This window comes from Triticum aestivum, chromosome 5D (assembly GCF_018294505.1).
Source record: "Triticum aestivum cultivar Chinese Spring chromosome 5D, IWGSC CS RefSeq v2.1, whole genome shotgun sequence".
Classification (NCBI taxonomy): domain Eukaryota; kingdom Viridiplantae; phylum Streptophyta; class Magnoliopsida; order Poales; family Poaceae; genus Triticum; species Triticum aestivum.
The window spans coordinates 160,270,310-160,291,139 of record NC_057808.1 but is presented as its reverse complement, the minus strand read 5'-3'; the positions used below and the strand labels follow the sequence as shown (position 1 = coordinate 160,291,139).

Here is a 20,830-nt window from a genome sequence, read left to right as displayed (position 1 = left end):
CGGTCTTGGGCCTGAAATCTAGGCCCGAAGACCGGGCCAGGTCCGGGCCTAGGTTTTCTGATGCAGGATTTTCTAGGCCCGACCCAAAGCCCGGCCCGAGTTATTAGCTAGGTATAGTGCCAACTAGCGAGCCAGCACTTACGGGCCCACTCGCCTGGGTCGGCCCACTAGTTGCTCGCTCGCTACTAGGGTTCTCCCCTCGGTTGAACTGTTGCCTGGTTGTCAGGTTAAACCGTTGACCGTTGGTTTTTCTAAAAAATATAGCAAGATTGAAGAAAAATCATGAATTTGAGAAAAAAATAACCTTTGAATTCGAAAAATGTTCACAGGTTTAAAAACAGGTCCACGAATTTGAAGAAAGTTCATGGATTTTGTAAAGAGTTCACGGATTTAATTTTTTTATATAAATTTGAAAAAAAGTTTGTGGATTTGAAAAATGGAATAATTGTTTAGACTATGCAAGAACCCCTATATAAAAAAAATGGATTTACTCCCATCTTTACGCAGTTTACAATACAAAAAAACTGTAGAGAGGATAAGAGCAAATGCACCCTATTTGAAGCACCTGGATTGCACGCAAGAAGCGGTTTCCAAGAACATCACTGGTGCCTACTCCCTCCGTACCTTAATATAAGGGTGTTTTTGATACTACACTTATATTATCAGAGAGGGAGTATTTCACAAAAAAGAAAAAAAACTCAAGCAGGAATCAGTGTCTGAACTGCTCAGGAGCAATGCACTTGAGTGGATCAATCAAGAGCCAAAGCCAGCAATGTTTCCTTTCCCCTTAAATTATATATGCATATTACTGTGTATTTTATACATACAGTTATAGAATTATATACACCTGACCTGACTGCTGCACCTATGATATGTGCTGGAAGGAAATGAAAACGCTGTATTGTATATATGCTTAACAATCTTCTACGTATTCTATACAGTACCAACAACTATACAGCGACCGCCGGGGTTGGAAGCTCCCGCAGTCCGCTCTCGCCATTCAGCACAATGACTTTCCCCTCCGGGTCCACATCAACGATGACAGAGTCGCCCTCTTTGACCTCCCCGCCCAAAATCTTCTCCGCGAGGCTGTCCTCCAGGAGCCTCATGATGGCCCTCCTCAGCGGCCGCGCTCCGTAGCTAGGGTTATACCCTTCGTCCACGACCCGCTCCTTGAACTTCTCCGTCACCTGCAGGTTGATGTCCTTGGTCTTGAGCCTGGTGAAAACCTCCTGCAGCATTATGTCCGCGATCTCTTTGACTTCCAGCTTGGTCAGCTGTCTGAAGACGATCATCTCGTCCAGACGGTTGAGAAACTCCGGTCGGAAGTACTGCTTCATCTCCTCGATCACCAAGCTCTTGATCCTGCCATAGCTGCTGTCCTTCTCGTCGGAGTCAAGATCGAACCCGATCTTCCTCCCTCCCTTCTCAATCACGCTGCTCCCAACATTTGATGTCATTATCAGGAGCGTGTTCTTGAAGTCCACCGTTCTCCCCTTGCTGTCGGTTAACCTTCCGTCTTCCAGGATCTGGAGCATCATGTTGAACACATCCGGATGCGCCTTCTCAATCTCATCAAAAAGCACAACGCTGTATGGCCGCCGTCGAACCGCCTCCGTCAGTTGCCCACCTTCAGTGTATCCCACATAGCCTGGTGGTGAACCGATCAACTTGGACACAGTGTGCCTCTCCATGAACTCACTCATATCCAGCCGGATCATGGCTTCTTCAGAGCCGAAGTAATATGATGCCAGCGTCTTTGCAAGCTCTGATTTCCCAACACCAGTGGGACCTGCAAAAATGAAGCTCGCAATTGGTCTGTTGGGGCTCTTGAGGCCCACACGAGCACGGCGAACGGACCGGCTTATTGCTTTCACAGCCTCATCTTGGCCGATGACACGCTTATGCAATGTCTCTTCCATCTTAAGAAGTTTATCAGATTCGTCTGTCGAGACTTTCTCCACTGGAATACCAGTCCATGATGACACAATGTGCTGGATATCTGATTCATGCACCATTGGCCCCGTCTCTCCCGACTCAGTCTCTGCTTTGTTCATCTCCTTGCTCTTGTCAATCAGGGCTGTTATCTGGGCCTTCAATTCCATTTCACGATCTCGCAACTCTCCAGCCTAATGGCAAAACATTGCAACAGGCACAGCAACCATTAGTTTTTTTTTCGATAAAGGGAATATATTAATAGCAACTATTAGTTAGCATCTATATCAAAGAAAGTGCAGATATATGGTGGTTGGCATCCAGAAAGTTGAGATCATCAACCCACATGAATAGAATAGACATACACTAGTGCGGTTATTATACTAGAGAAAAGGCAGATTCAAGGACACTAGTAATAATTTACTTGCAGTGATAACTATTTAATGTCAGAAGTATGACAAACATTTTTTATCATCAACTGAGACCGACCGCACCGACAAGAACTCCTAGATCATACTATGAAATTACATGTCATCTTCCAATTATATCAATGAACACTCTAAACAAGTTAAATATGGTGGATTAACATCCCATATGAAGTTTTTAAACAGTTGGGTTGCTCTATCAGCATCAAGAGAATTCAAAATATAGTAGTCCACCATAGGCTGATACCTTCTCAAAATCCTGGCCACGGACAGCTTCATTTTTATCTTTCGTTATTTGCTTAAGCTCCTTGTCAAGCTCTCTGGCTTCCTCAGGAACCTGCATAAGTGATTCTGTTTAGATTTTGTGCGGGGCGTGCAGAAAATGGAAAAGGCCAACATTTAAACACATTCTCTACCTGGGCATGTCGAAGCCTAACACGTGAACCTGCTTCATCAATCAAATCAATAGCTTTATCTGGGAGGAAACGATCACTGCAAACAAAACAATTCGCCAGATATTAAAAGGATACAGGATAGCAGCCAAGTTGTATATGAGATTCGGACAAGAAACATAGTATAGTTTTTCTCTGCGATGCTTTTGAAGCCTGAGAATATCATACATTACATTACAGAGCATATATGCTCCTCATTTGGTTTTCTAAGTATTGATGTTGTAGACTCTGATGGTTATGTTAAGCTATTAACTGTCAACAAAAATTTGACCTTTTAATTAGGAATCTCAGCCACATTTTGGTTGAAGCACAGGTTCATTTTGTATCATAAACTACTTGGTAAGTTGTATTGTAATATTAGCATGACCAGCTAAGGTGATAGACTCTATCTCATAGTTCACATACCTGATATATTGATAAGATAGCTTAGCAGCTGCAATCAAAGAATCATCAGTGTAACGAAGTTTATGATGGATCTCATATCGCTCCCGGAGCCCTCTGAGAATTTCTATGGTCTCATCAACTGATGGTTCCGGCACCTTTACTGGCTGGAAACGTCTTTCCAATGCTGGATCTTTCTCAACATGCTTCCTGTATTCATCAAGCGTGGTGGCTCCAATACACTGAGAAGGTTTGTTGTAAAAAAGGTTCAGTAAAAGCAAAAGAAACTACAGATTCAGCTTGATGGAATAATACCAGGCACTAGAAATGTTTAGCATAAGAAAGCAGATTGTTAGCCCTGTGTCCCAATACGGTGCCAAGTAATCTCATCGACATACCTGTAGTTCTCCTCTTGCTAATGCTGGCTTTAAAATATTAGCAGCATCAATAGCACCTTCGGCGGCTCCTGCTCCTATGAGGGTGTGAACTTCATCGATGAAGAGAATTATCTCATCGCTCTGTTTGATTTCTTCCATCAGTTTCTTCAACCGTTCTTCAAATTCTCCACGGTATTTCGTACCAGCAACAAGAAGTCCCATATCAAGGGTAATGACCTGTAGTAAATGGTTTCGAAGATGATCATTTCCTTCCAATCTTTTCAAAACAATGCGGGAGAACACACACACACACAAAAACTGACAAGTATGAGGTATAGTACAAATAATGTCATTGATACAAATTAGGGATCGTAGTCCCAAAAGGTCCACATTTGACTGGTGCAGATTGCGGGGCATGGACCTTGGAAGTTGGGACTATGGCCCCTAATCTGCACCCATGACAGATACCGCACGTAAGTAATTTTTGAACACATAATTATTTATAATTTTCCTTTGTGTCATTAACCAATTGTGAAGCTGATTTCGTACGGTTTTTTGTGTGTGAAGAAAACAGTAGGTTTCCCTACTGTGATTAAAAGAAAATTGTAGTTTATATGAATATACATAACTTAAAAAAGACCATCTACTATCTAGCTATGACAAGGCATTATGCCCAAAAGAAGAGAGTACAACTAAGGCATGTGCTTAAATGAAGGAGTTAAACCATGCTGGTAAGTCTTTTCTATCCTTTCCTCTTAGCTCTATGAACCAGCCAGTGGAGTTGATTGCATACACTAGCCAGTGGAGTTGATTGCATACACCAGCCAGTGGAGTTAATTGCACATGTTACCCTTATTATTTGTCCAAAAGACGTGCACACAAGTTCTGCAATTTTGCTTGTAAGTCTGTGCATCAGCATAGATAATTAAAGAAATTGGATATACACTTGCTCGAAAATTATGTTGTTCCACTAAAAGAAAAATATGATTTGTCATAGTAACGTACAAGCTCAAGCAGAACAGCATGGATAAACCAAACACAAGGCAGTAATCAAACGTAGTAGAAATACAATGAGAGCCATACACCTAATCTACTGGGTGAACACTTCACAGGAATGCCAGAATCAATTAACAGAGCAAATATTAGGATCAACATATAAGAATTGCAACAAGGTATACAACTGCACTAAAGCACCAAGGTATACCTTCTTCCCCTCTATCGTCTCAGGCACATCGCCACTAGAAATGCGTTGAGCAAGCCCTTCTGCAATAGCTGTTTTCCCAACACCAGGTTCTCCAATTAAGCAGGGATTGTTCTTGGTTCTTCTGCCCAAAATTTGTACGACACGTTCAATCTGTGGTTCCCTCCCAACAACAGGATCTAGCTTTCCCTACAGATATTATTGGACTTAACAATTAGAGGCCTGAACTAGCACCTATTGTGTCGTAGTAAAATGAAAATATTACCTCCTCGGCTAATTTTGTTAAATTAGTCCCATACTCCTCAAGTGTCGGCATCTTGTTACCACTGCTCCCTCCCCCAACTCCAGCACCAACAGCTTCTGTTGTCTCACCAATCATCCGGACAACCTATAGATGCATAACATTTGTGAAAACAAGATAAAAGGAAGGAAAAAAAAAGACTTGCTTTTCAAAGAGGCGAGAGCAATCTCAGATATAGCTTACCTGGGTACGAATATTGCTGGGGTCAGCACCAAGAGACTCAAGTACGCGAGCTGCCACCCCTTCCCCCTCCCGAAGCAATCCAAGAAGCAAGTGCTCGGACCCAATATAGTTGTGTCCTGGAAAGATGAGGGTATCAGCTCCAGAAAACAGGAACCTTCTAAGCAGTTTGTTGAAATGTAATAACAAAACAGACGCACCACATCATGAAAACAGAGGGAAGAATTCACATAAGGAATATAAGGATGTCCATTATTGAAAAACTATATATTGGGAAACCAAAATAATGAAGTGCATGATAAAAATACATCCATGTTGTTATATTTGTGTCGAATACATTATGTACACAAGGGGTTACGTGAACTTGGAGTTGTAATTGGTGTGGTTAGGTACGCGTTGTGTAGGAGTCGGACACTTGTATCCTAGGCCTCTTATATACGGAGGGGCACCACACGTTGTAACCCATGACGACTTGATAGCAACAGGTACGCGGGGGAGCCGACGGCTTGTGCCAGCACCCGGGCGGCCGGTGTTGCGGTATCTTGGGGAGGAGCGCCCGTAGTCATGCCCCGGGGATGTAGCCATATCGGTGAACCTCGTTAACAAATATTGTGCCTCGGTGTGTCGTCTATGATCTTGCATTAGCGTTTTATTCTAACAAGTGGTATCAGAGCAAGGTTGCGAGAAGGCTATGCGGAAGATCATCCGGAGGTACGAGGATCATGCTCGGCGGGTGCCATGGAACGTCTGATTGGCGCAAGGTGGAGCATGGCGGCGATCGCGGAGGCGGTCGGTGGTGTCGGACACTTCGGGCAGGAGGCCTGGACCGTTCGATGGGCTGCGGTCGGTAAGGATCGGCTAGACATGGCGATCGGACCGGCGTAGTGGCTGTTGAAGACGTTGCGGAGGCAACGGATTCGGCTCGCGATCAGACCGGCGACCAGACGTGGGGGACGGCCGGATAGATCGGAGTGTGAGAGCATCGAGATGATGTGCTCGGTGTTGTACAAGGGCGACGGCGCGATACTGTGGACGGATTGTGTCGGCTACGTGGATGGCCAGGGTACGGCACGGCTCGTGCACGGACGATGCGCGAGGTGGCGTATGTTTCAGCAGGGTTGGCGTACGGCGAGTACACTCGGCAGGGCAAGTTACAGATCGCTGGCGAGAACCAAGAATCAAAGGCAGAGGCTGTTGTCGGAACTAGCGACGGATTATTTTTCGATGAAACACGGAATCAAGGAAAGGAAAGGTTGCGGTTGCTGGCGTTCGTATGGAAGACGGGCCTCGTGCGGCTGTTGGTCTCGAGCAGCGGGACACGCAGGCAAAGGGCAACACAGGATCAGCAGGTCTACTCAGATGAGGTGCAGCGCAAGTTACGAAATCATACTGGCACAGGAGTCCAGGGGATTAACGGGTACACGGTCAGCCGATAAATGGTGTACGTGCGTGTGGATGTTTGGTCCAGGGGACAAGCCTACCGCTGGTTATGATTGGAAAATAGAAAAGGAAGAGACGTGTGCATGCAAACTGGATCCGTTTGAGACTTGTTTGACGAGTCCTCGCAAAACCGTGACATGTGTAGACTTGGGTTTCCGTGTGAGGGAAGGAAAAATAGCGCCGCTGTATCTAGCGTATATAAAGGGCTGGGGCGACGGAGGCAGCAAAGGCACAAAAACCAATCTGCAGGTTCAGGAAAAGGTGGAGGTGTCTAGTTTCGGCGACGGCCACGGTGATTTCTGAAGGCAGATCGGGTGCGGTGGAAGTCAGGTTTCTTGGTAGATCGCGGACTGCGGCGTGGCTTCAGACGAGGAATACGGGATCGGTGATCTTTTTCGTGAGGAAGTCGCGGAGGAAAACAAGGGCGGTCAGACCGGCGGCAACATGTCGGTTAGATCGCGGCTCAGCATGGCGCCGGGGTTCACCAAGTTTGATGTGGAGAAATTCGATGGCACGGGTAACTTCGGTCTATGGCAGACAAGAGTCAAGGATATTATGGCGCGGCAGGGAATCTTGAAGGGTTTGCAGGAAACGAAGCCGGACAAGGTTGACAACGATGCGTGGGAGGATATGCAAGTGCAGGCGGCCGCTACCATACGGCTTTGTCTTGCGGATCAGGTCATGTATCATGTCATGGACGAAGATTCTCCTAAGGGAATTTGGGACAAGTTGGCAAATCGTTATATGTCCCAAGTCAGCGACCAATAAGTTGTATTTGAAGCAGAAGTTCTATGGGCTGAAGATGCAGGAGGGGTCAGATCTTGTGGAGCATGTGAACGCCTTTAATCAATTGGTCACGGATCTAGCGCGTCTGGATGTGAAGATTGATGATGAGGATAAGGCACTACTTCTTCTTGTTTCGTTGCCACCGTCCTATGAGCATTTGGTCATTACATTCACACATGGAAAGTCAACCATCAATAATGAGGAAGTCACTGCAGCGTTGCTTGGACATGAGTTGATGAAGCAAAAGAATGCTGCAGAAAGGGAGAGTACTCAAGGTTTGGGGTTGGCAGTTAAAGGTTATCAGCTCAGGAAGGGACAAGAGGCGAAGAAGAAAAAGGTGCAGTGCTACAGGTGCAAGGACTGGGGACATATAAAGAGGGAATGTCCAGAACTGAAGGGTGGGGCAAGTGCTAATGCGGCTACTCATGGTGATGGCTCGGACAGTGATAGTGATGTTCTCGTTGTATCAAACAGGCGGTCAACAAAAACTGAAGCGTGGATGTTGGATTCAGCTTGCTCTTTTTTCATGCGACGCCCAACAGGGAATGGTTCTCTTCGTACAAGTCTAGTGAGTTTGGTTTAGCCTATGTGGGCGATGACACAGGTTATCGTGTTGCTAGAGTAGGTGACATCAAAATCAAGATGTTTGATGGAGTTGAGCGGATGCTTCGGGGAGTCAGGCATGTGCCAGGGCTAAGGAGGAATCTAATTTCGCTTGGTGTTCTTCATGATGGTGGTATGGAATTCCTCGGGATAAGAGGACCATGAAAATCATGGAAGATGGGGTGACTGTGATGATAGGAGAGAGGACGGCTTCGCATCTTTACAAGTTGCAAGGGAGCACTATTGCAGGTGGAGCCATGGAGAGTGGAGCTGCAGGAGTAGCAGTGAAGTCCCACGGTGGCGGCGGGTCTGACCCGTCAGGTAGCTCTCAGTAAGCTACAAAGGAGACAACCCAAGTCCGGAGTACATGGAGGTTCGAGCATGGACGACTTCTAGGTGGTGGAGAATATTCGCCAAGGTGGAGTTTGTTATATTTGTGTCGAATATAACGTGGACTTGGAGTTGTAATTGGTGTGGTTAGGTACGAGTTGTGTAGGAGTCGGACACTTGTATCCTAGGCCTCTTATATACGGAGGGGCACCACACGTTGTAACCCATGACGACTTGATAGCAACAGGTACGCGGGGGAGCCGACGGCTTGTGCCGGCGCCCGGGCGGCCGGTGTTGCGGTATCTTGGGGAGGAGCGCCCGTAGTCATGCCCCGGGGATGTAGCCATATCGGTGAACCTCGTTAACAAATATCGTGCCTCGGTGTGTCGTCTATGATCTTGCATTAGCGTTTTATTCTAACACATGTATCCCGTTATAAATTCAAAATTTAGACTTTTAGTTCATGTAGAAGAACGATGAAAAGCACTTTCGCAAGTGCAAGTGTCAACATAATACGATGCACTAAAGCATATGTTGGTGAGTTCAACTACAATCCCTTCAGAAAACAGCATAATGGGAATGAGGAGAGTGTGAATTCATAGAATGGCTGCTGTAGCAAAAATTAAATTATGAGTCACAATCATTGTGGTGTCTGTTCCAGCTGGATCAGCTTGGATCACTTAACCAATGGCAAATCCTACAGATTGTCCAAGACTTGTATGTTTACTGATAGCTGGAGACAACTTCGTTGGCTGGTGGCGACTCAGTAACTGGCCGTTGACTGCACTACGCCACGCCTAATGCTCATAGTTGGTGGATTTTAGAAGCAGCAAAATGCTGCCATCCTCAACAGGGAGAGGCCCTGCATCACCTTGCTGCCCAATACCATCCTGCAGAAGCATAGTTACGGGCTACAGCAGGAGAGGCTAGCTCCAAGCGTCAGTACGGGCAGAAGATAGCTCATAGGGGTGTGGTGCTTGTTTAGTTGTTGTGCTTGTCATAGGCCTAGTCATAGGCTTGTAAATAACCTCTTGTATCTATCGAGACGAAAGGCTTACAGATTTTCTCAAAACAAAAATACTTTTAAGTTGTAACTGAAAGTGGTCAGGTAGCTAGCCAATTGTGTGGGCCAACCGGCCAACGGACAAAATTTAGACTTATAGTTGGTGAGAAACATGAAAAAGCGCAGTAGCAATTAGAAGTGTGAAGAGAACATGCTTTACCTCCACTTCAATCATCCTAGATGGAAGCATAATGGAAAGAGTGATGGTCACCATAATCAAATATGCATTATCAGTCACAAATTCAACCCTAGTGATATCAATTGCCACTAGTTCAACTTGGAACACTTAGTGATGGAACGAATTCATGTTTTGGTTGCTGAAAACTTTTAAGTTGTACTCCCTCCGTAAAGAAATATAAAAGCATTCAGATGACTAAAATAGTAATCTAAACGCTCTTATATTTGTTTACAGAGGGAGTAACTGATAGCTAGCTAAGAAAAAGGCATCAATCGTTCCAGTAACAGAGATGTAACTATCCCTTTGTTAGGTTTCAGTTTGTCTGGAAGTAACCTAGGAACCATAGAAATAAAATAAAAAAATCAAATAAAATGGACCAAACTATAGAAAGACCTCTTGACTGACATACCTAGCTGGCGAGCTTCCTCCAATGAAAGCTCTAAAACACGTTTTGCACGTGGTGTGAATGGTATTTCGACAGCAACAAAACCATTGCCCCTCCCAATGATCTTCTCCACTTCCACACGGGCATCCTTCAGATTTATACCCATGGACTTAAGCACCTTTGCCGCAATACCAGTGCCTTCTCCAACCAGACCCAATAGAACTTGCTCGGTTCCGACAAAGTTGTGGCCCAGGCGCCTCGCTTCCTCTTGCGCAAGCATTATGACCTTTATAGCTTTCTCAGTAAACCTCTCGAACATTGCTCTGGTTACAAAAGAAGCACGCCTTCCCTGTCTAGAGAATCTGTAAGATGCAACTGTTGACCTGAAGTTGGACGAGCGCATGGCTGAGAAGCTATGTACCGATCTCAGACCGACAAATGCTGCCATCCTTACAGGACGGTTCAATGACATTGCCAACATTGAGGGAGTCCTCCTGGTTCCATGAGACTTGCAGTGCCGACCGCCTGTACGGCCTGCAAAAGTTATCTCAAGAGCAACCGGCAGGACTAAGGTCCCTGCCATGGTCAAAAGTAAGTTGTCCCAAACCTGTGCAAGATGTTAGCATAGAAGTAGTTAGAAACCATTCTAGATACTTGATCCTCAAAGAGAAGTAAGCTGAATGCTCAGAGAAAAACACAATAGAAATACTTTAGTACAACAACGATACAAGTCAATGTTTATTTAGCTTCAACCTCTTCGTCTTGCGTCCCTAAGTCTTTTTTGTTTTTGTTTTTGAGAAACACATGTAACTTCATTCATACTCGACAACCATTACAGGTACAATCTTTTGGATCCAAAGTCCAAGAAACTACACAGTAACACCTACAACTAAGAATTATAATGAAATCTCTTAAGAGACATCTTCTCCGTGGTATCAGTCTTTGCAAGATGAACTATAGTCAAGGTTTTATTAAAGGTACTGCAATTGGACCGGAGCAGCGACACTGCCACTCGTTTACCAGCACAAGCTTGATTGCCAATAAATGCTTTTGGAAGCCCCTTGAGTTGATCATCAAAGATGATAGGAAGCCGTAAGTTATGAATGGATTTTGTCATGACCCGATCGAGAGGAGATTGAGTAGGGAAAGGGGATCGGGGTGAGGAAGAAGAAGCTGGTTAGGTGAGAGCGAGAGAGACGTGAGGAAGGGGAAAGTAGTTCATCACTTTTTCGATGCCTTCTCTGTCCAGTCGCCCGGTTACAAATAAGCCACAGTTGGCGTAGCACGCACGCTTACAACTGGCGTAGCACACACGCATACACTTGGCGGTGGGTCCCAACCCAACCTCTACGGTGACCTGGTCGTTGCAAGTGAAGGCGCTGCACTTGCACTCATCAGTCCGCTGCAGGCTGATCTGCAGGCGTGACATTTGCCCCCTCTTGAGCAGCTTGATCTTCTTCTGCCCAAAGGGGCACGTCCGGGTAATGCTGCCGGAGCACGTAGTAGTCTTCCCAGGTTGCTGTCGACGGCGGCATGGAACTCCATTGCACCTGAACTTGGACGACTGGGGCGTCTCCTTTCTTCATCATGTGGCGGTCCAGAATGGCGACCGGAACGCGTTCAGTGGCAGTGAGGTCCGGTATCTTCGGCAGCTTGGCGAAGACGGGTGTGTAGTCGGGGACGAACGGCTTGAGTTGCGAGACGTGGAAGACGGGGTGGATGCGGCTGTCGGGTGGCAGGTTCAGGCGATACGCCAACGTGCCGACATGCTCCGTCACAGTGAAGGGACCAAAGAACTTGTATGCCAGCTTGCGGCACGGGCGGTTGGCGACGGAGGTTTGAGCGTAGGGTTGAAGCTTGAGGAGACTTGTTCGCCCACGTCGAAAGCGCGCTCGGCGCGGTGGCGATCAGCTTGTTTCTTGAAACGCGCCTGGGCGCGCGCGAGCTGAGCGCGGAGCAGCTCCGTGTGTGTCGCCCAGTCGATCTCGACGAGGGGCGCATCCGCGGGCAGGTTGGTGTTGACCGCTGGCATGCCGCCGAGGTTGGGCTCCCTGCCGTACAGCGCCTTGAACGGGAAGCAGTTGAGCGAGGCGTGGTGCGAGGAGTTGTACCAGAACTCCGCTGCAGAGAACCACCGGCGCCATGGCTTGGGTGTGTCGTGCACGGAGCACCGGAGATACATCTCCAAGCATTGGTTGACGCGCTCCGTTTGGCCGTCCGTCTGGGGGTAGTACGCCGTGGAGTACAGAAGCTTGGTGCCCGCGGCGTTGAGGATCTCCCGCCACATGGTGCTGGTGAACACTTTGTCGCGGTCGGAGACGATGGAGTGTGGCACGCCGTGGAGTCGGATGATGTTATCCCAGAAGGATCTGGCGACCTGAGCGGCGTTGAAGGGGTGGCGGAGAGGAACGAAGTGGGCGTACTTGGTGAGCCGGTCGACGACGACCATGATTGCGTCGTAGCCGTCGGACTTGGGCAGCCCTTCGACGAAATCCATGGTGATCTCCTGCCATGGCTCCTGCGGAATTGGAAGCGGCTGCAGCTTGCCGCCTGGATGTGATTGCTCGTGCTTCGCGTGTTGGCAAATGCTGCACTGCCTGACAAAATCCTCGACAGCGCGCTTCAAGCCAGTCCAGGCGAAGAGTTTGCGCGCCCGGTGGTAGGTGGCAGTGGCGCCGGAGTGTCCCCCGATGGCGCTGTGGTGCAGCGCGGCGATGAGCTTGGTCTGGAGTGCAGTGTTGGCGCCGATCCACAATCGCCCCCGCTGCCTGATCACGCTTTGTTGCAAGGTGCGGCCTTGGTCGTCAGTGTCGCAGAGCGCGAGCTTGGCAAGCAGTTCTTGCGCGTCGGCGTCCGTTTCGTACGAATTGGCCACCTCCTGAAGCCATTGTGGTTGGCACACGGACAACGCGTCCAGCGACAGCAGGTGCCCCACCCTGGAGAGCGCATCGGCCGCGCCATTGTCAGTGCCCTTCTTGTAGCGGAACGTGAACTGCAATCCCACCATCTTGGACATGGCTTTGCGCTGGAGATCCGTGACGAGTTGTTGATCCCCCAAGGAACACAAGCTCTTGTGGTCAGTGAGGATCTCGAACGGGGCACGCTGGAGGTAGGGACGCCACTTGTCGATGGCCATCATGACCGCTAGGAACTCCTTCTCGTAGGCCGACAGCTTCTGGTTGCGCACGCCTAGAGCGTTGCTCAGGTACGCGACAGGGTGCCCATCTTGGACCAGGACTGCTCCCATGCCGGTTGTCGCAAGCGTCAGTCTCGATGGCGAACGGGCGCTAGAAGTCTGGGAGGGCGAGCACCGGCGTGCTCACCATGGCCTGCTTGAGCATCTCAAACGCTGACTGCGCCTTGTTGTCCCAGAGGAACCCTTTCTTCGTCAACAAGCGTGTCAGCGGCTTCGCGATGATGCCATAGTGTGGCACAAACTTGCGATAGTAGCCCGTCAGGCCGAGGAAGCCGCGGAGCTCGGTGGGCATGGTGGGCACGGGCCAGGCGCTCATGGCGCTGGTCTTGCTCACGTCGGTGGCGACGCCGTCCTTGGAGATGACGTGCCCCAAGTACTCGATCTTCTGTTGCGCGAACGAGCACTTTGAAGCCTTCGCGTATAGCTGGTGCTCCCGTAGCAGGTGGAGGACGGTACGCAGGTGTTCTTCATGTTCCTAGAGATCGAAGCTAAAGACCAGAATGTCATCTAGATGATGATGAACTTACGAACATGGCGGCCGAACACCGAGTTCATGAGGCACTGAAACGTCGCAGGCGCGTTGCAGAGGCCGAACGGCATCACCCTGAAGTGATAATGCCCATGGTGCGTTTTGAATGCAGTCTTTTCCTCGTCCTCCTCGTGCATGCGAATCTGATGGTAGCCGGCGCGTAGATCAATCATGGAAAAGTATGCTGCACCTCCCAGTTCATCGAGCAGTTCGTCGACCACCGGTAGCGGGAACTTGTTCTTGACAGTAGCAATGTTCAGACGCCGGAAATCAACGCAAAAACGCCAACTGCCGTCCTTCTTGACTACCAGAACTGGTGCGGCATACGGGCTCAGGCTGTGCGCGATCACTCCTGATTGCAGCATCTCCTGTACTTGCTTCTCTATTTCGTCTTTCTGAGCTGGGGAATATCGGTAGTGCCTGGTGTTAATTGGGGTAGTGCCCGGCTCCAGGTTGATGGCATGACCGTACTGTCTCTTGGGCGGCAGGGTTTTAGGTTCAGAGAACACATCCTCATTTTCAGATAAGAGTTTCTAAATACTAGCAGGGACTGGTTCAGGTTCTGGTTTGTCCACTGTTTCCACTGTAACTAAGGCTGCAGTCCAGATATCATTTGCAACTTCCATTATGTGCACTCATAAGCATCCAGCTCTGGAATTGGTGGCAAGTCAGTGGTACGGACCCCCTGCAGGTGTACTTGCTTGCCCATGGTTTCGAACGATATGGTCTTGTGTTGCCAGTGGCAGTTCATGGGACTGTGAGCTGATAACCAATCGATGCCCAGCACGCCATCATATGCATCCAATGGAAGTACTCGAAGATCCGTGTGGAAGGTGTGTCCAGGTACGTCCCACTCTAATCCACGCACAATTTGTGTGCACCGCAGCCGTTGCCCATTTGCCACTCGAACTGAAACCGGGGGCAGGTGTTCTGTCTAAACTTTCAGGCGAGAGAGAAATGTTTCACTGATGAAATTGTGTGTGCTCCCAGAATCGACCAAGAGCAGCATGATTTGGTCCCCAACTTGAGCGCGGAGACAAATTGTGGATGGTGTTTCCTCCCCAGAGATTGCTTGTTGCGATAAAGAACAGCATTCCGGTTCTTGAGCTTCAGGTGCATCAAGCAGTTGCAGAGCGTGGACTGTGTCGTCAGACAGGATCTCTCCAAAGTCGCCTACCTCGATCATCAAGATCTGGCCGGTGCGTTTGCACTGATGCTCCCTCGAGTATTTGTCCCCGCAGCGAAAACAGAGACCGTTCGCTCTTCTGAACCCGCGCAGCTGGCGCTCCCGTGCATAGTCATCGCCCCCTTGCCGTGGTGCGGCTGCAGCGCGAGCTGGAACAGTGGCTGCTGGTGGTGCAGGTGGTGGCGGTCGCCCAACTGGTGTGATGCGCGGACGCGCGGTGCGCTGCTTCTCCAGTTCTTCCTCCTAAATGCGGGCGAACACGGCGGCGCGAGTGATGCTGGTTGGTGCTTGCAGTCGAACTCCCAGTCGCAGCTCGTCTTTGAGACCGATCAGGAACTGAGATATGAAGAATTTGGAGCTCAGCGTTGGGTCCAAGGCCACCAAATGGTACATCGCTGTCTCGAATTGCTGGCGATATTCCTGAACACTGCCCGTATATCGTAACTGAACAAAGTGGTGCATCTGAACCTCGAATTCCTCTGGACCGAATTCCTCCTGTACTGCAGCTCTGAATGCTTGCCAATTGACCCCTGGGTGTGTCTGTCGATAGGCCTGGAGCCACATCGCGGCCAGGCCGTCCATGTACAGCGCCGCGGTGGTGACCCAGCTGTGTTGCGGCACGCGGTACAGCTCGAAGTAGGTGGTGCAGCGGTCCAGCCAGATGCGAGGGGCGTTGCCGTCAAACCGCGGAAAATCATGTTTGGGCGGCTTGATGTAGTGGTCGCCGTGGCAATCGATCTCCGAGGACGAGGGTGACCGCGCGGTGAGCAACGGTGGTCCGTGGTTGACGAGGCGGGCGAACGACAGCTGGGCCGCGCCATCCGTGTAGAGTGGCAGCGGAGGAGGACGAATCGGTGGTGGCGGTGGCGGAGGCGGTGGGCGGTGCGCGAAGGAGTCCGCGGTTGCCGTGACGCCCCATGGAGACGCGCCTCCGGAGATGGTCGCTGCGGGGTCGACGGTCGGCGCAGCCTTGCGGGCCTCGTCCATGTCGGCTTGTGTGAGGTCGATCTGCTTGGAGAGGAGCTTGATCTCGGCCGAGACCTGGTCGTTGTAGGCGATCTGAGCTTGGTGACACTCGTGGGCGGTCTTCTGATTTGCATCGAGGCGGCGGATTACGGACTCGAGCAAGTTCTGCAACTTGTTCGTGGTCTCCGACATGGCGTCGAGCACGCGGTGGGTCTGCGCCGAGGGCTTGGATGGCGGTGCCGTGGTTTCGTGCTAGATCGGATCGAACCCCGGGCAGGATTTTGTGCGAGCTCACCGGAGCGGCTCACACCTGACCCAGTGGATGTTACCGATCGATCTCGAGCAAACGGCGGTGGTGGGAAAAATTTGGGCTCTGAATACCAGATTCCACGACCCAATCGAGAGGAGATTGAGTAGGGAAAGGGGATCGGGGTGAGGAAGAAGCTGGTTAGGTGAGAGCAAGAGAGACGTGAGGAAGGGGAAAGTAGTTCATCACTTTTTCGATGCCTTCTCTGTCCAGTCGCCCGGTTACAAATAAGCCACAGCTGGCGTAGCATGCACGCTTACAACTGGCGTAGCACACACTACACTTGGCAGTGGGTCCCAACCCAACCTCTACGGTGACCTGGTCGTTGCAAGTGAAGGCGCTGCACTTGCACTCATCAGTCCGCTGCAGGCTGATCTGCAGGCGTGACAATTTGGGCCTGGATGATCCCCTAGAAGTGCAGGTTGTCAATCTAAAAAAAGGTGCAGGTTTTCGAATTGTAAGATCTTTGCCAGAACGTCAAGGAAGGGCTCCGACTCTAGAAAGAAAGCCAACAAAAACAACACAAAACAATAACATAAACTCATCACATGGCACCACCACGATAGAGAAAGAACTACGGTACCTTTATTCACAAAAACACCACATCTACCACTAGAGAGACCCTAACAAAGACCACAAAACTACGGAGCTGAGGTCCCGCCATCTCTCAATGCCAAGATGGCAGCCACAAAACTCTGAGGCCAAGATGGCAGCCGGAGGCGAGGGGACTCAAATTTCTCAAGTGGCGGCTGTTGTTCTTTCCTAAAACCCTAAACCACACTCCCTTTCTGCCTCACACCCCAAGTGAAAGAAATAAAATAAGGCGTGCACTTCATCATGGACTTTATTTTGCACTGTAAATAAAAATACTAGTCCACCATTCCATACTCTTTTTTTTGGAAAAAGGAGGAAGACCCCCGGCCTCTGCATCTGGGCGATGCATCCAGCCACTTTACTAATTATTCACAAAAGACTGAAGCCACCGTCTAGGCAAAATCTGTCGCTACTCCAGTTGATGAAGGGATGCTGATAGTCTGGGCCTAATACCAAACAGACCTCGCAACCAAATCTAACATCTAAGACCTGAGGCCCCAACCAAGCCACCTGCCGGGTATGGGGCACCCACCGGTCCGGCGCACACTCAGAGGCCGCCGCCGCCAACTGCCATCAATCCATCTTTAGAGTTGTACTGACGCATCAACCTTGCCCGGTCTAGCTGCCGTCAACGCCGCCACGATGCAAGACAACGCCGCCATCCTGCGCTCGTCCATCAACACACGCCCAGCAGCGAGACCCCGTTGCTCCATGCCGCTGGGAACCGCCATTGTCGACGTGTCAGATGCAACGCCACCTCCTTCGCAAACACCACCTGCTGCCACTGGTCCCATCCCCTCCACCTGCAGTTCCTCTGCACTCCCAACCGAGCCCCAAGACCCCTGACGACACCTCCAGGAAGGTCACGACGTGAAGCGCCGCTGCCGCCAAATCCGAAGAGGATTGTAGGTTTTCACCCGGCATGAGATCAGGGTGGGTAGATTGGGCCATCGGCTGCACCTTCATGAAGGAAAGCGACGCCCATGGACGCCGCCGCCGCTGGGCCGGTCAGACCGGCCAAGGTTTCCCCCGGACCCAAGGTACACCACCAGGGCTCACCATCATCGGAGCCTACAGCCGCAAACCACCGGGACGACGAGAGAGGCAACAGAAGGGAGGGGAACCACCAGATCTGACGTCGCGAAAACTACCGGAGGATCACCAGCCGCCCGATCCGATCCCGGCAGCCCACCTGCCCCGCCGCGCCCGGACAAGGAGGCCAGCCTAGGGGTCGTCGCCCCGGATCCACCAGCCTCCGCCCCAGATTAGGCAGAGCATCGCCAGGCTGCCGCCACGGCCGCCCCTAGGAAGCGGCCGGCCGCCACGCTGCCGCGCTCATGAAGACCGCCGTGGACCAGATCGGCGCCGCTGCCATAGATCGGAGCCTCATCCTCAAGATCAGGGATCCCGCACATCCCTAGCCCGGAGTGAGAGGGTGATGCCTCTGCTGCCTCCATCGCGCGCGCGGGCTTAGCCCGGCGCCGACCACCAGCGGCGGCGGAGGGGAGAGCGGGAAGGAGGAGGGGCCCGGCGGCGGAGGGTTGGGACCCCTCGGTCACCCGCGCGGGGGCGACGGGGGGGGGGAGATGATGTTAGATGATGGCCTCCGTTCCATACTCTTAGAGCAACTCTAGCAGTATCGGGCCAATTGGCATAATAACCGCCAATATGACTAGGCTGGGGACGTTGGTTTGGAGCACGTGCCATCCGCTCATGTGGGAGGGAAGTTTCACCTCCCTCCTCAACCTCCCGCGTTGGCTCATGGCAATTTTACCGCAACTTTTCCCACTGCCGCCGCTCGCAGCTATGAAAAGCCCCGCAGCCTCCACTCCCCTTCTCGCCGATCACAACCTCCACTATCACAGCCGGCGGCCTAGGTGCTGTTCTCAGAGGAGGATGTTGACATATAATGTGTTGCCTAGTCTCTTCCATCAGATCGGTCTTTTGGTTGCATTGGCTAGAGCATGCACTTCTACATGGTATCGGAGCCAAGAGGTCTTGAGTTCAAGACCCGGCTGACGCAATTAAAATTGCAGCCCACTTTCGGTCCACGTTTAGGCCTGAGGGAGCCACACATGAGGAGGAGTGTTGACGTATAATGTGTTGTCTAGTCTCTTCCATCAGATCGATCTTTTGGTTGCATTGGCTAGAGCGTGCACTTCGGAGAAGTGGTGGTAAAATTTATATCAGCCATTTTGGGAGACACATAAGGATTTCCACAAGGATCACCATATGTGTCCCAAAAATGGTTAGCATAATTTTTCCACCAGATGGGAAGAAATCGACGACTCTATGGCGAGAAGCGTGGAGGAATGAAATCGACGTTGATGTTTGAAATTTTAAGAAGCGGGGAGTCTATGGAGATTTCGAGCATCACCATTGGAATCGAGTTGCCGCCATCGGAACTGACGCCCTGAAGCTGAAATCAGTACCGGAAACGGGTCGCCAGCGACCAAATCACCATCGCACTCGGTACCCCGTCGTAAAGCCCTTGCTGTCATGCTACTGGCTGTCCAAGCCCTCGTCGCCATGCTCGGGTTTAACTGAATATATATGTATCAGGGATTGGGAAAAAAAGATATCCCACTGACGAATGGGTTATGGAGGCTGTCAATATGGCAACACTGCTAGAGTTGCTCTTGCAAGGCATCCTTGGCAAAATAAGGGGCTGCCTCAGGGAAAAAATTGCTAGATTGGAGTATTGTCAATCTTGTCTAACGTCGTCTGAAATGGCTTGGGCATATACAATGCCGGCCTCCGGAAGCGTCAGTTCAGGTGAATGGTTAAGGCATACTGATAATATCAAAAGAGATAAGATAGACCAAACTTGACATAAGAGAAGTCCGTAATGAGAGATCTGAAGGACTGAAATATCACCAAACATTGGACAGGGTGCGTGGAAGGTAGCTATTGCAGCCGCAAAACTCTAGCCTACACCAACTTATTTGGGATTGAAAGGCTTTGTTGTTGTTGGAGTAGTGTCAAGCGGAAGAAAAGAACATTTCCGTCGGTTCGCCTGTCCGTTTAAAGATAAGGATCGCTGGCGCACTTGAACTTTCTGCCGCATCAATCAACTAATCTGCCGCGAGATCGCCCAGGGCAACCTTAACCAGAATATAAGAACTAAAAACGAAGGGGAAGAGAACATCCCAGGGGCTTCATGACCAATAATCATTCCAAAGGTGAAATATTGGCGTTGAAGAATCAAGCCCTCGCCCGAGAACAAGCGATTACCGGAACCAAGAGCGAGGAAATCGAGAGAGGGAAGCCACGAGGATGAACTGCTCACCTGCGATGAGAGACCGAGAGAGGGAGAGAAAGGAGCGCGGCCCTGTTTGTTTCTCCTCCAAGGAGAAGGAGATAAGAAGGGAGAAGAGAAGAGTCGCTTGGTTGGGGGTGCCCAACAAGCAACCAGAGAAGAGAATTGCTCTTTCCTTTCTTTGTTTTGGCCTCATGCTCATTCTGGCTGATTCTTTTCTCTCTCTCCTTTAGTTTCCACAAGTATCTTTTTTCTTCTGAATTATTATGAGGGCCGGGGATTTGGACAAGTCACCAATTTACCCGCCAAGCATGGTGACAGATATTTCTTTGGCGGTTCAGATATTTCTTTTTCCGTCTCATGGGAAGAGAATCTGCAGCTGTTCATACAATGCACGTAAAATGCTGGGACAGGAGAAAAAGACAGTTGGGTTCAACAAAATTTGAGACATTAACAGCTAGCACAAGTCTTGGTGCAGAGATGGGACGCGGCTTTTTTGCTTCTAGGTGCATATGCACCCATTGTCGAAAACACACATTTTGAAAAGTTGAAAATTCGGAACAAAAATCCCGCGTGTATATCCGGACATTTTATGTCCGTTCACAAGGTTTCAGTGAAAAACGACGTTTTTTGTGGCTTGTGTAAAAAATATCCGGATATAAAATTCTGGATATACACGCGGGATTTTTGTTCCGAATTTTTTAACTTTTTGAAATGTGTATTTCAACAATGGGTGTTTTTCACCGAAACCTTGTG

The 20,830-nt window shown here is 49.9% G+C and overlaps 1 protein-coding gene across 2 annotated transcripts; it reads right to left on the bottom strand.

The window, feature by feature from the left end:
* Positions 1–745: 745 nt before the first annotated feature.
* Positions 746–20,310, bottom strand: LOC123119951 (chaperone protein ClpC2, chloroplastic). 2 transcript variants are annotated; one of them, XM_044539929.1, is made up of 10 exons: positions 20,105–20,310; positions 10,062–10,644; positions 5,256–5,371; positions 5,037–5,159; positions 4,775–4,960; positions 3,592–3,807; positions 3,218–3,435; positions 2,777–2,852; positions 2,608–2,697; positions 746–2,129 (listed from the first exon to the last, which is right to left on the bottom strand). In XM_044539929.1, the coding sequence occupies exons 2-10, from the start codon at positions 10,618–10,620 to the stop codon at positions 951–953; spliced, it is 2,763 nt and encodes a 920-aa protein (XP_044395864.1). In that variant the 5' UTR covers positions 10,621–10,644; positions 20,105–20,310; the 3' UTR covers positions 746–950. The 2 variants fall into 2 exon arrangements, with proteins under 2 accessions (XP_044395864.1, XP_044395863.1); XM_044539928.1 differs by lacking the exon at positions 20,105–20,310 and adding an exon at positions 13,761–13,782.
* Between the last annotated feature and the right edge of the window lie 520 nt (positions 20,311–20,830).

Coding starts and splice junctions, on each gene's coding strand:
- LOC123119951 (XM_044539928.1), bottom strand. Junction 3,808..4,774: donor AGACGATAGAGGGGAAGAAG/GTATACCTTGGT, acceptor CATTTACTACAG/GTCATTACCCTTGATATGGG. Junction 3,436..3,591: donor TAGCAAGAGGAGAACTACAG/GTATGTCGATGA, acceptor AAACCTTCTCAG/TGTATTGGAGCCACCACGCT.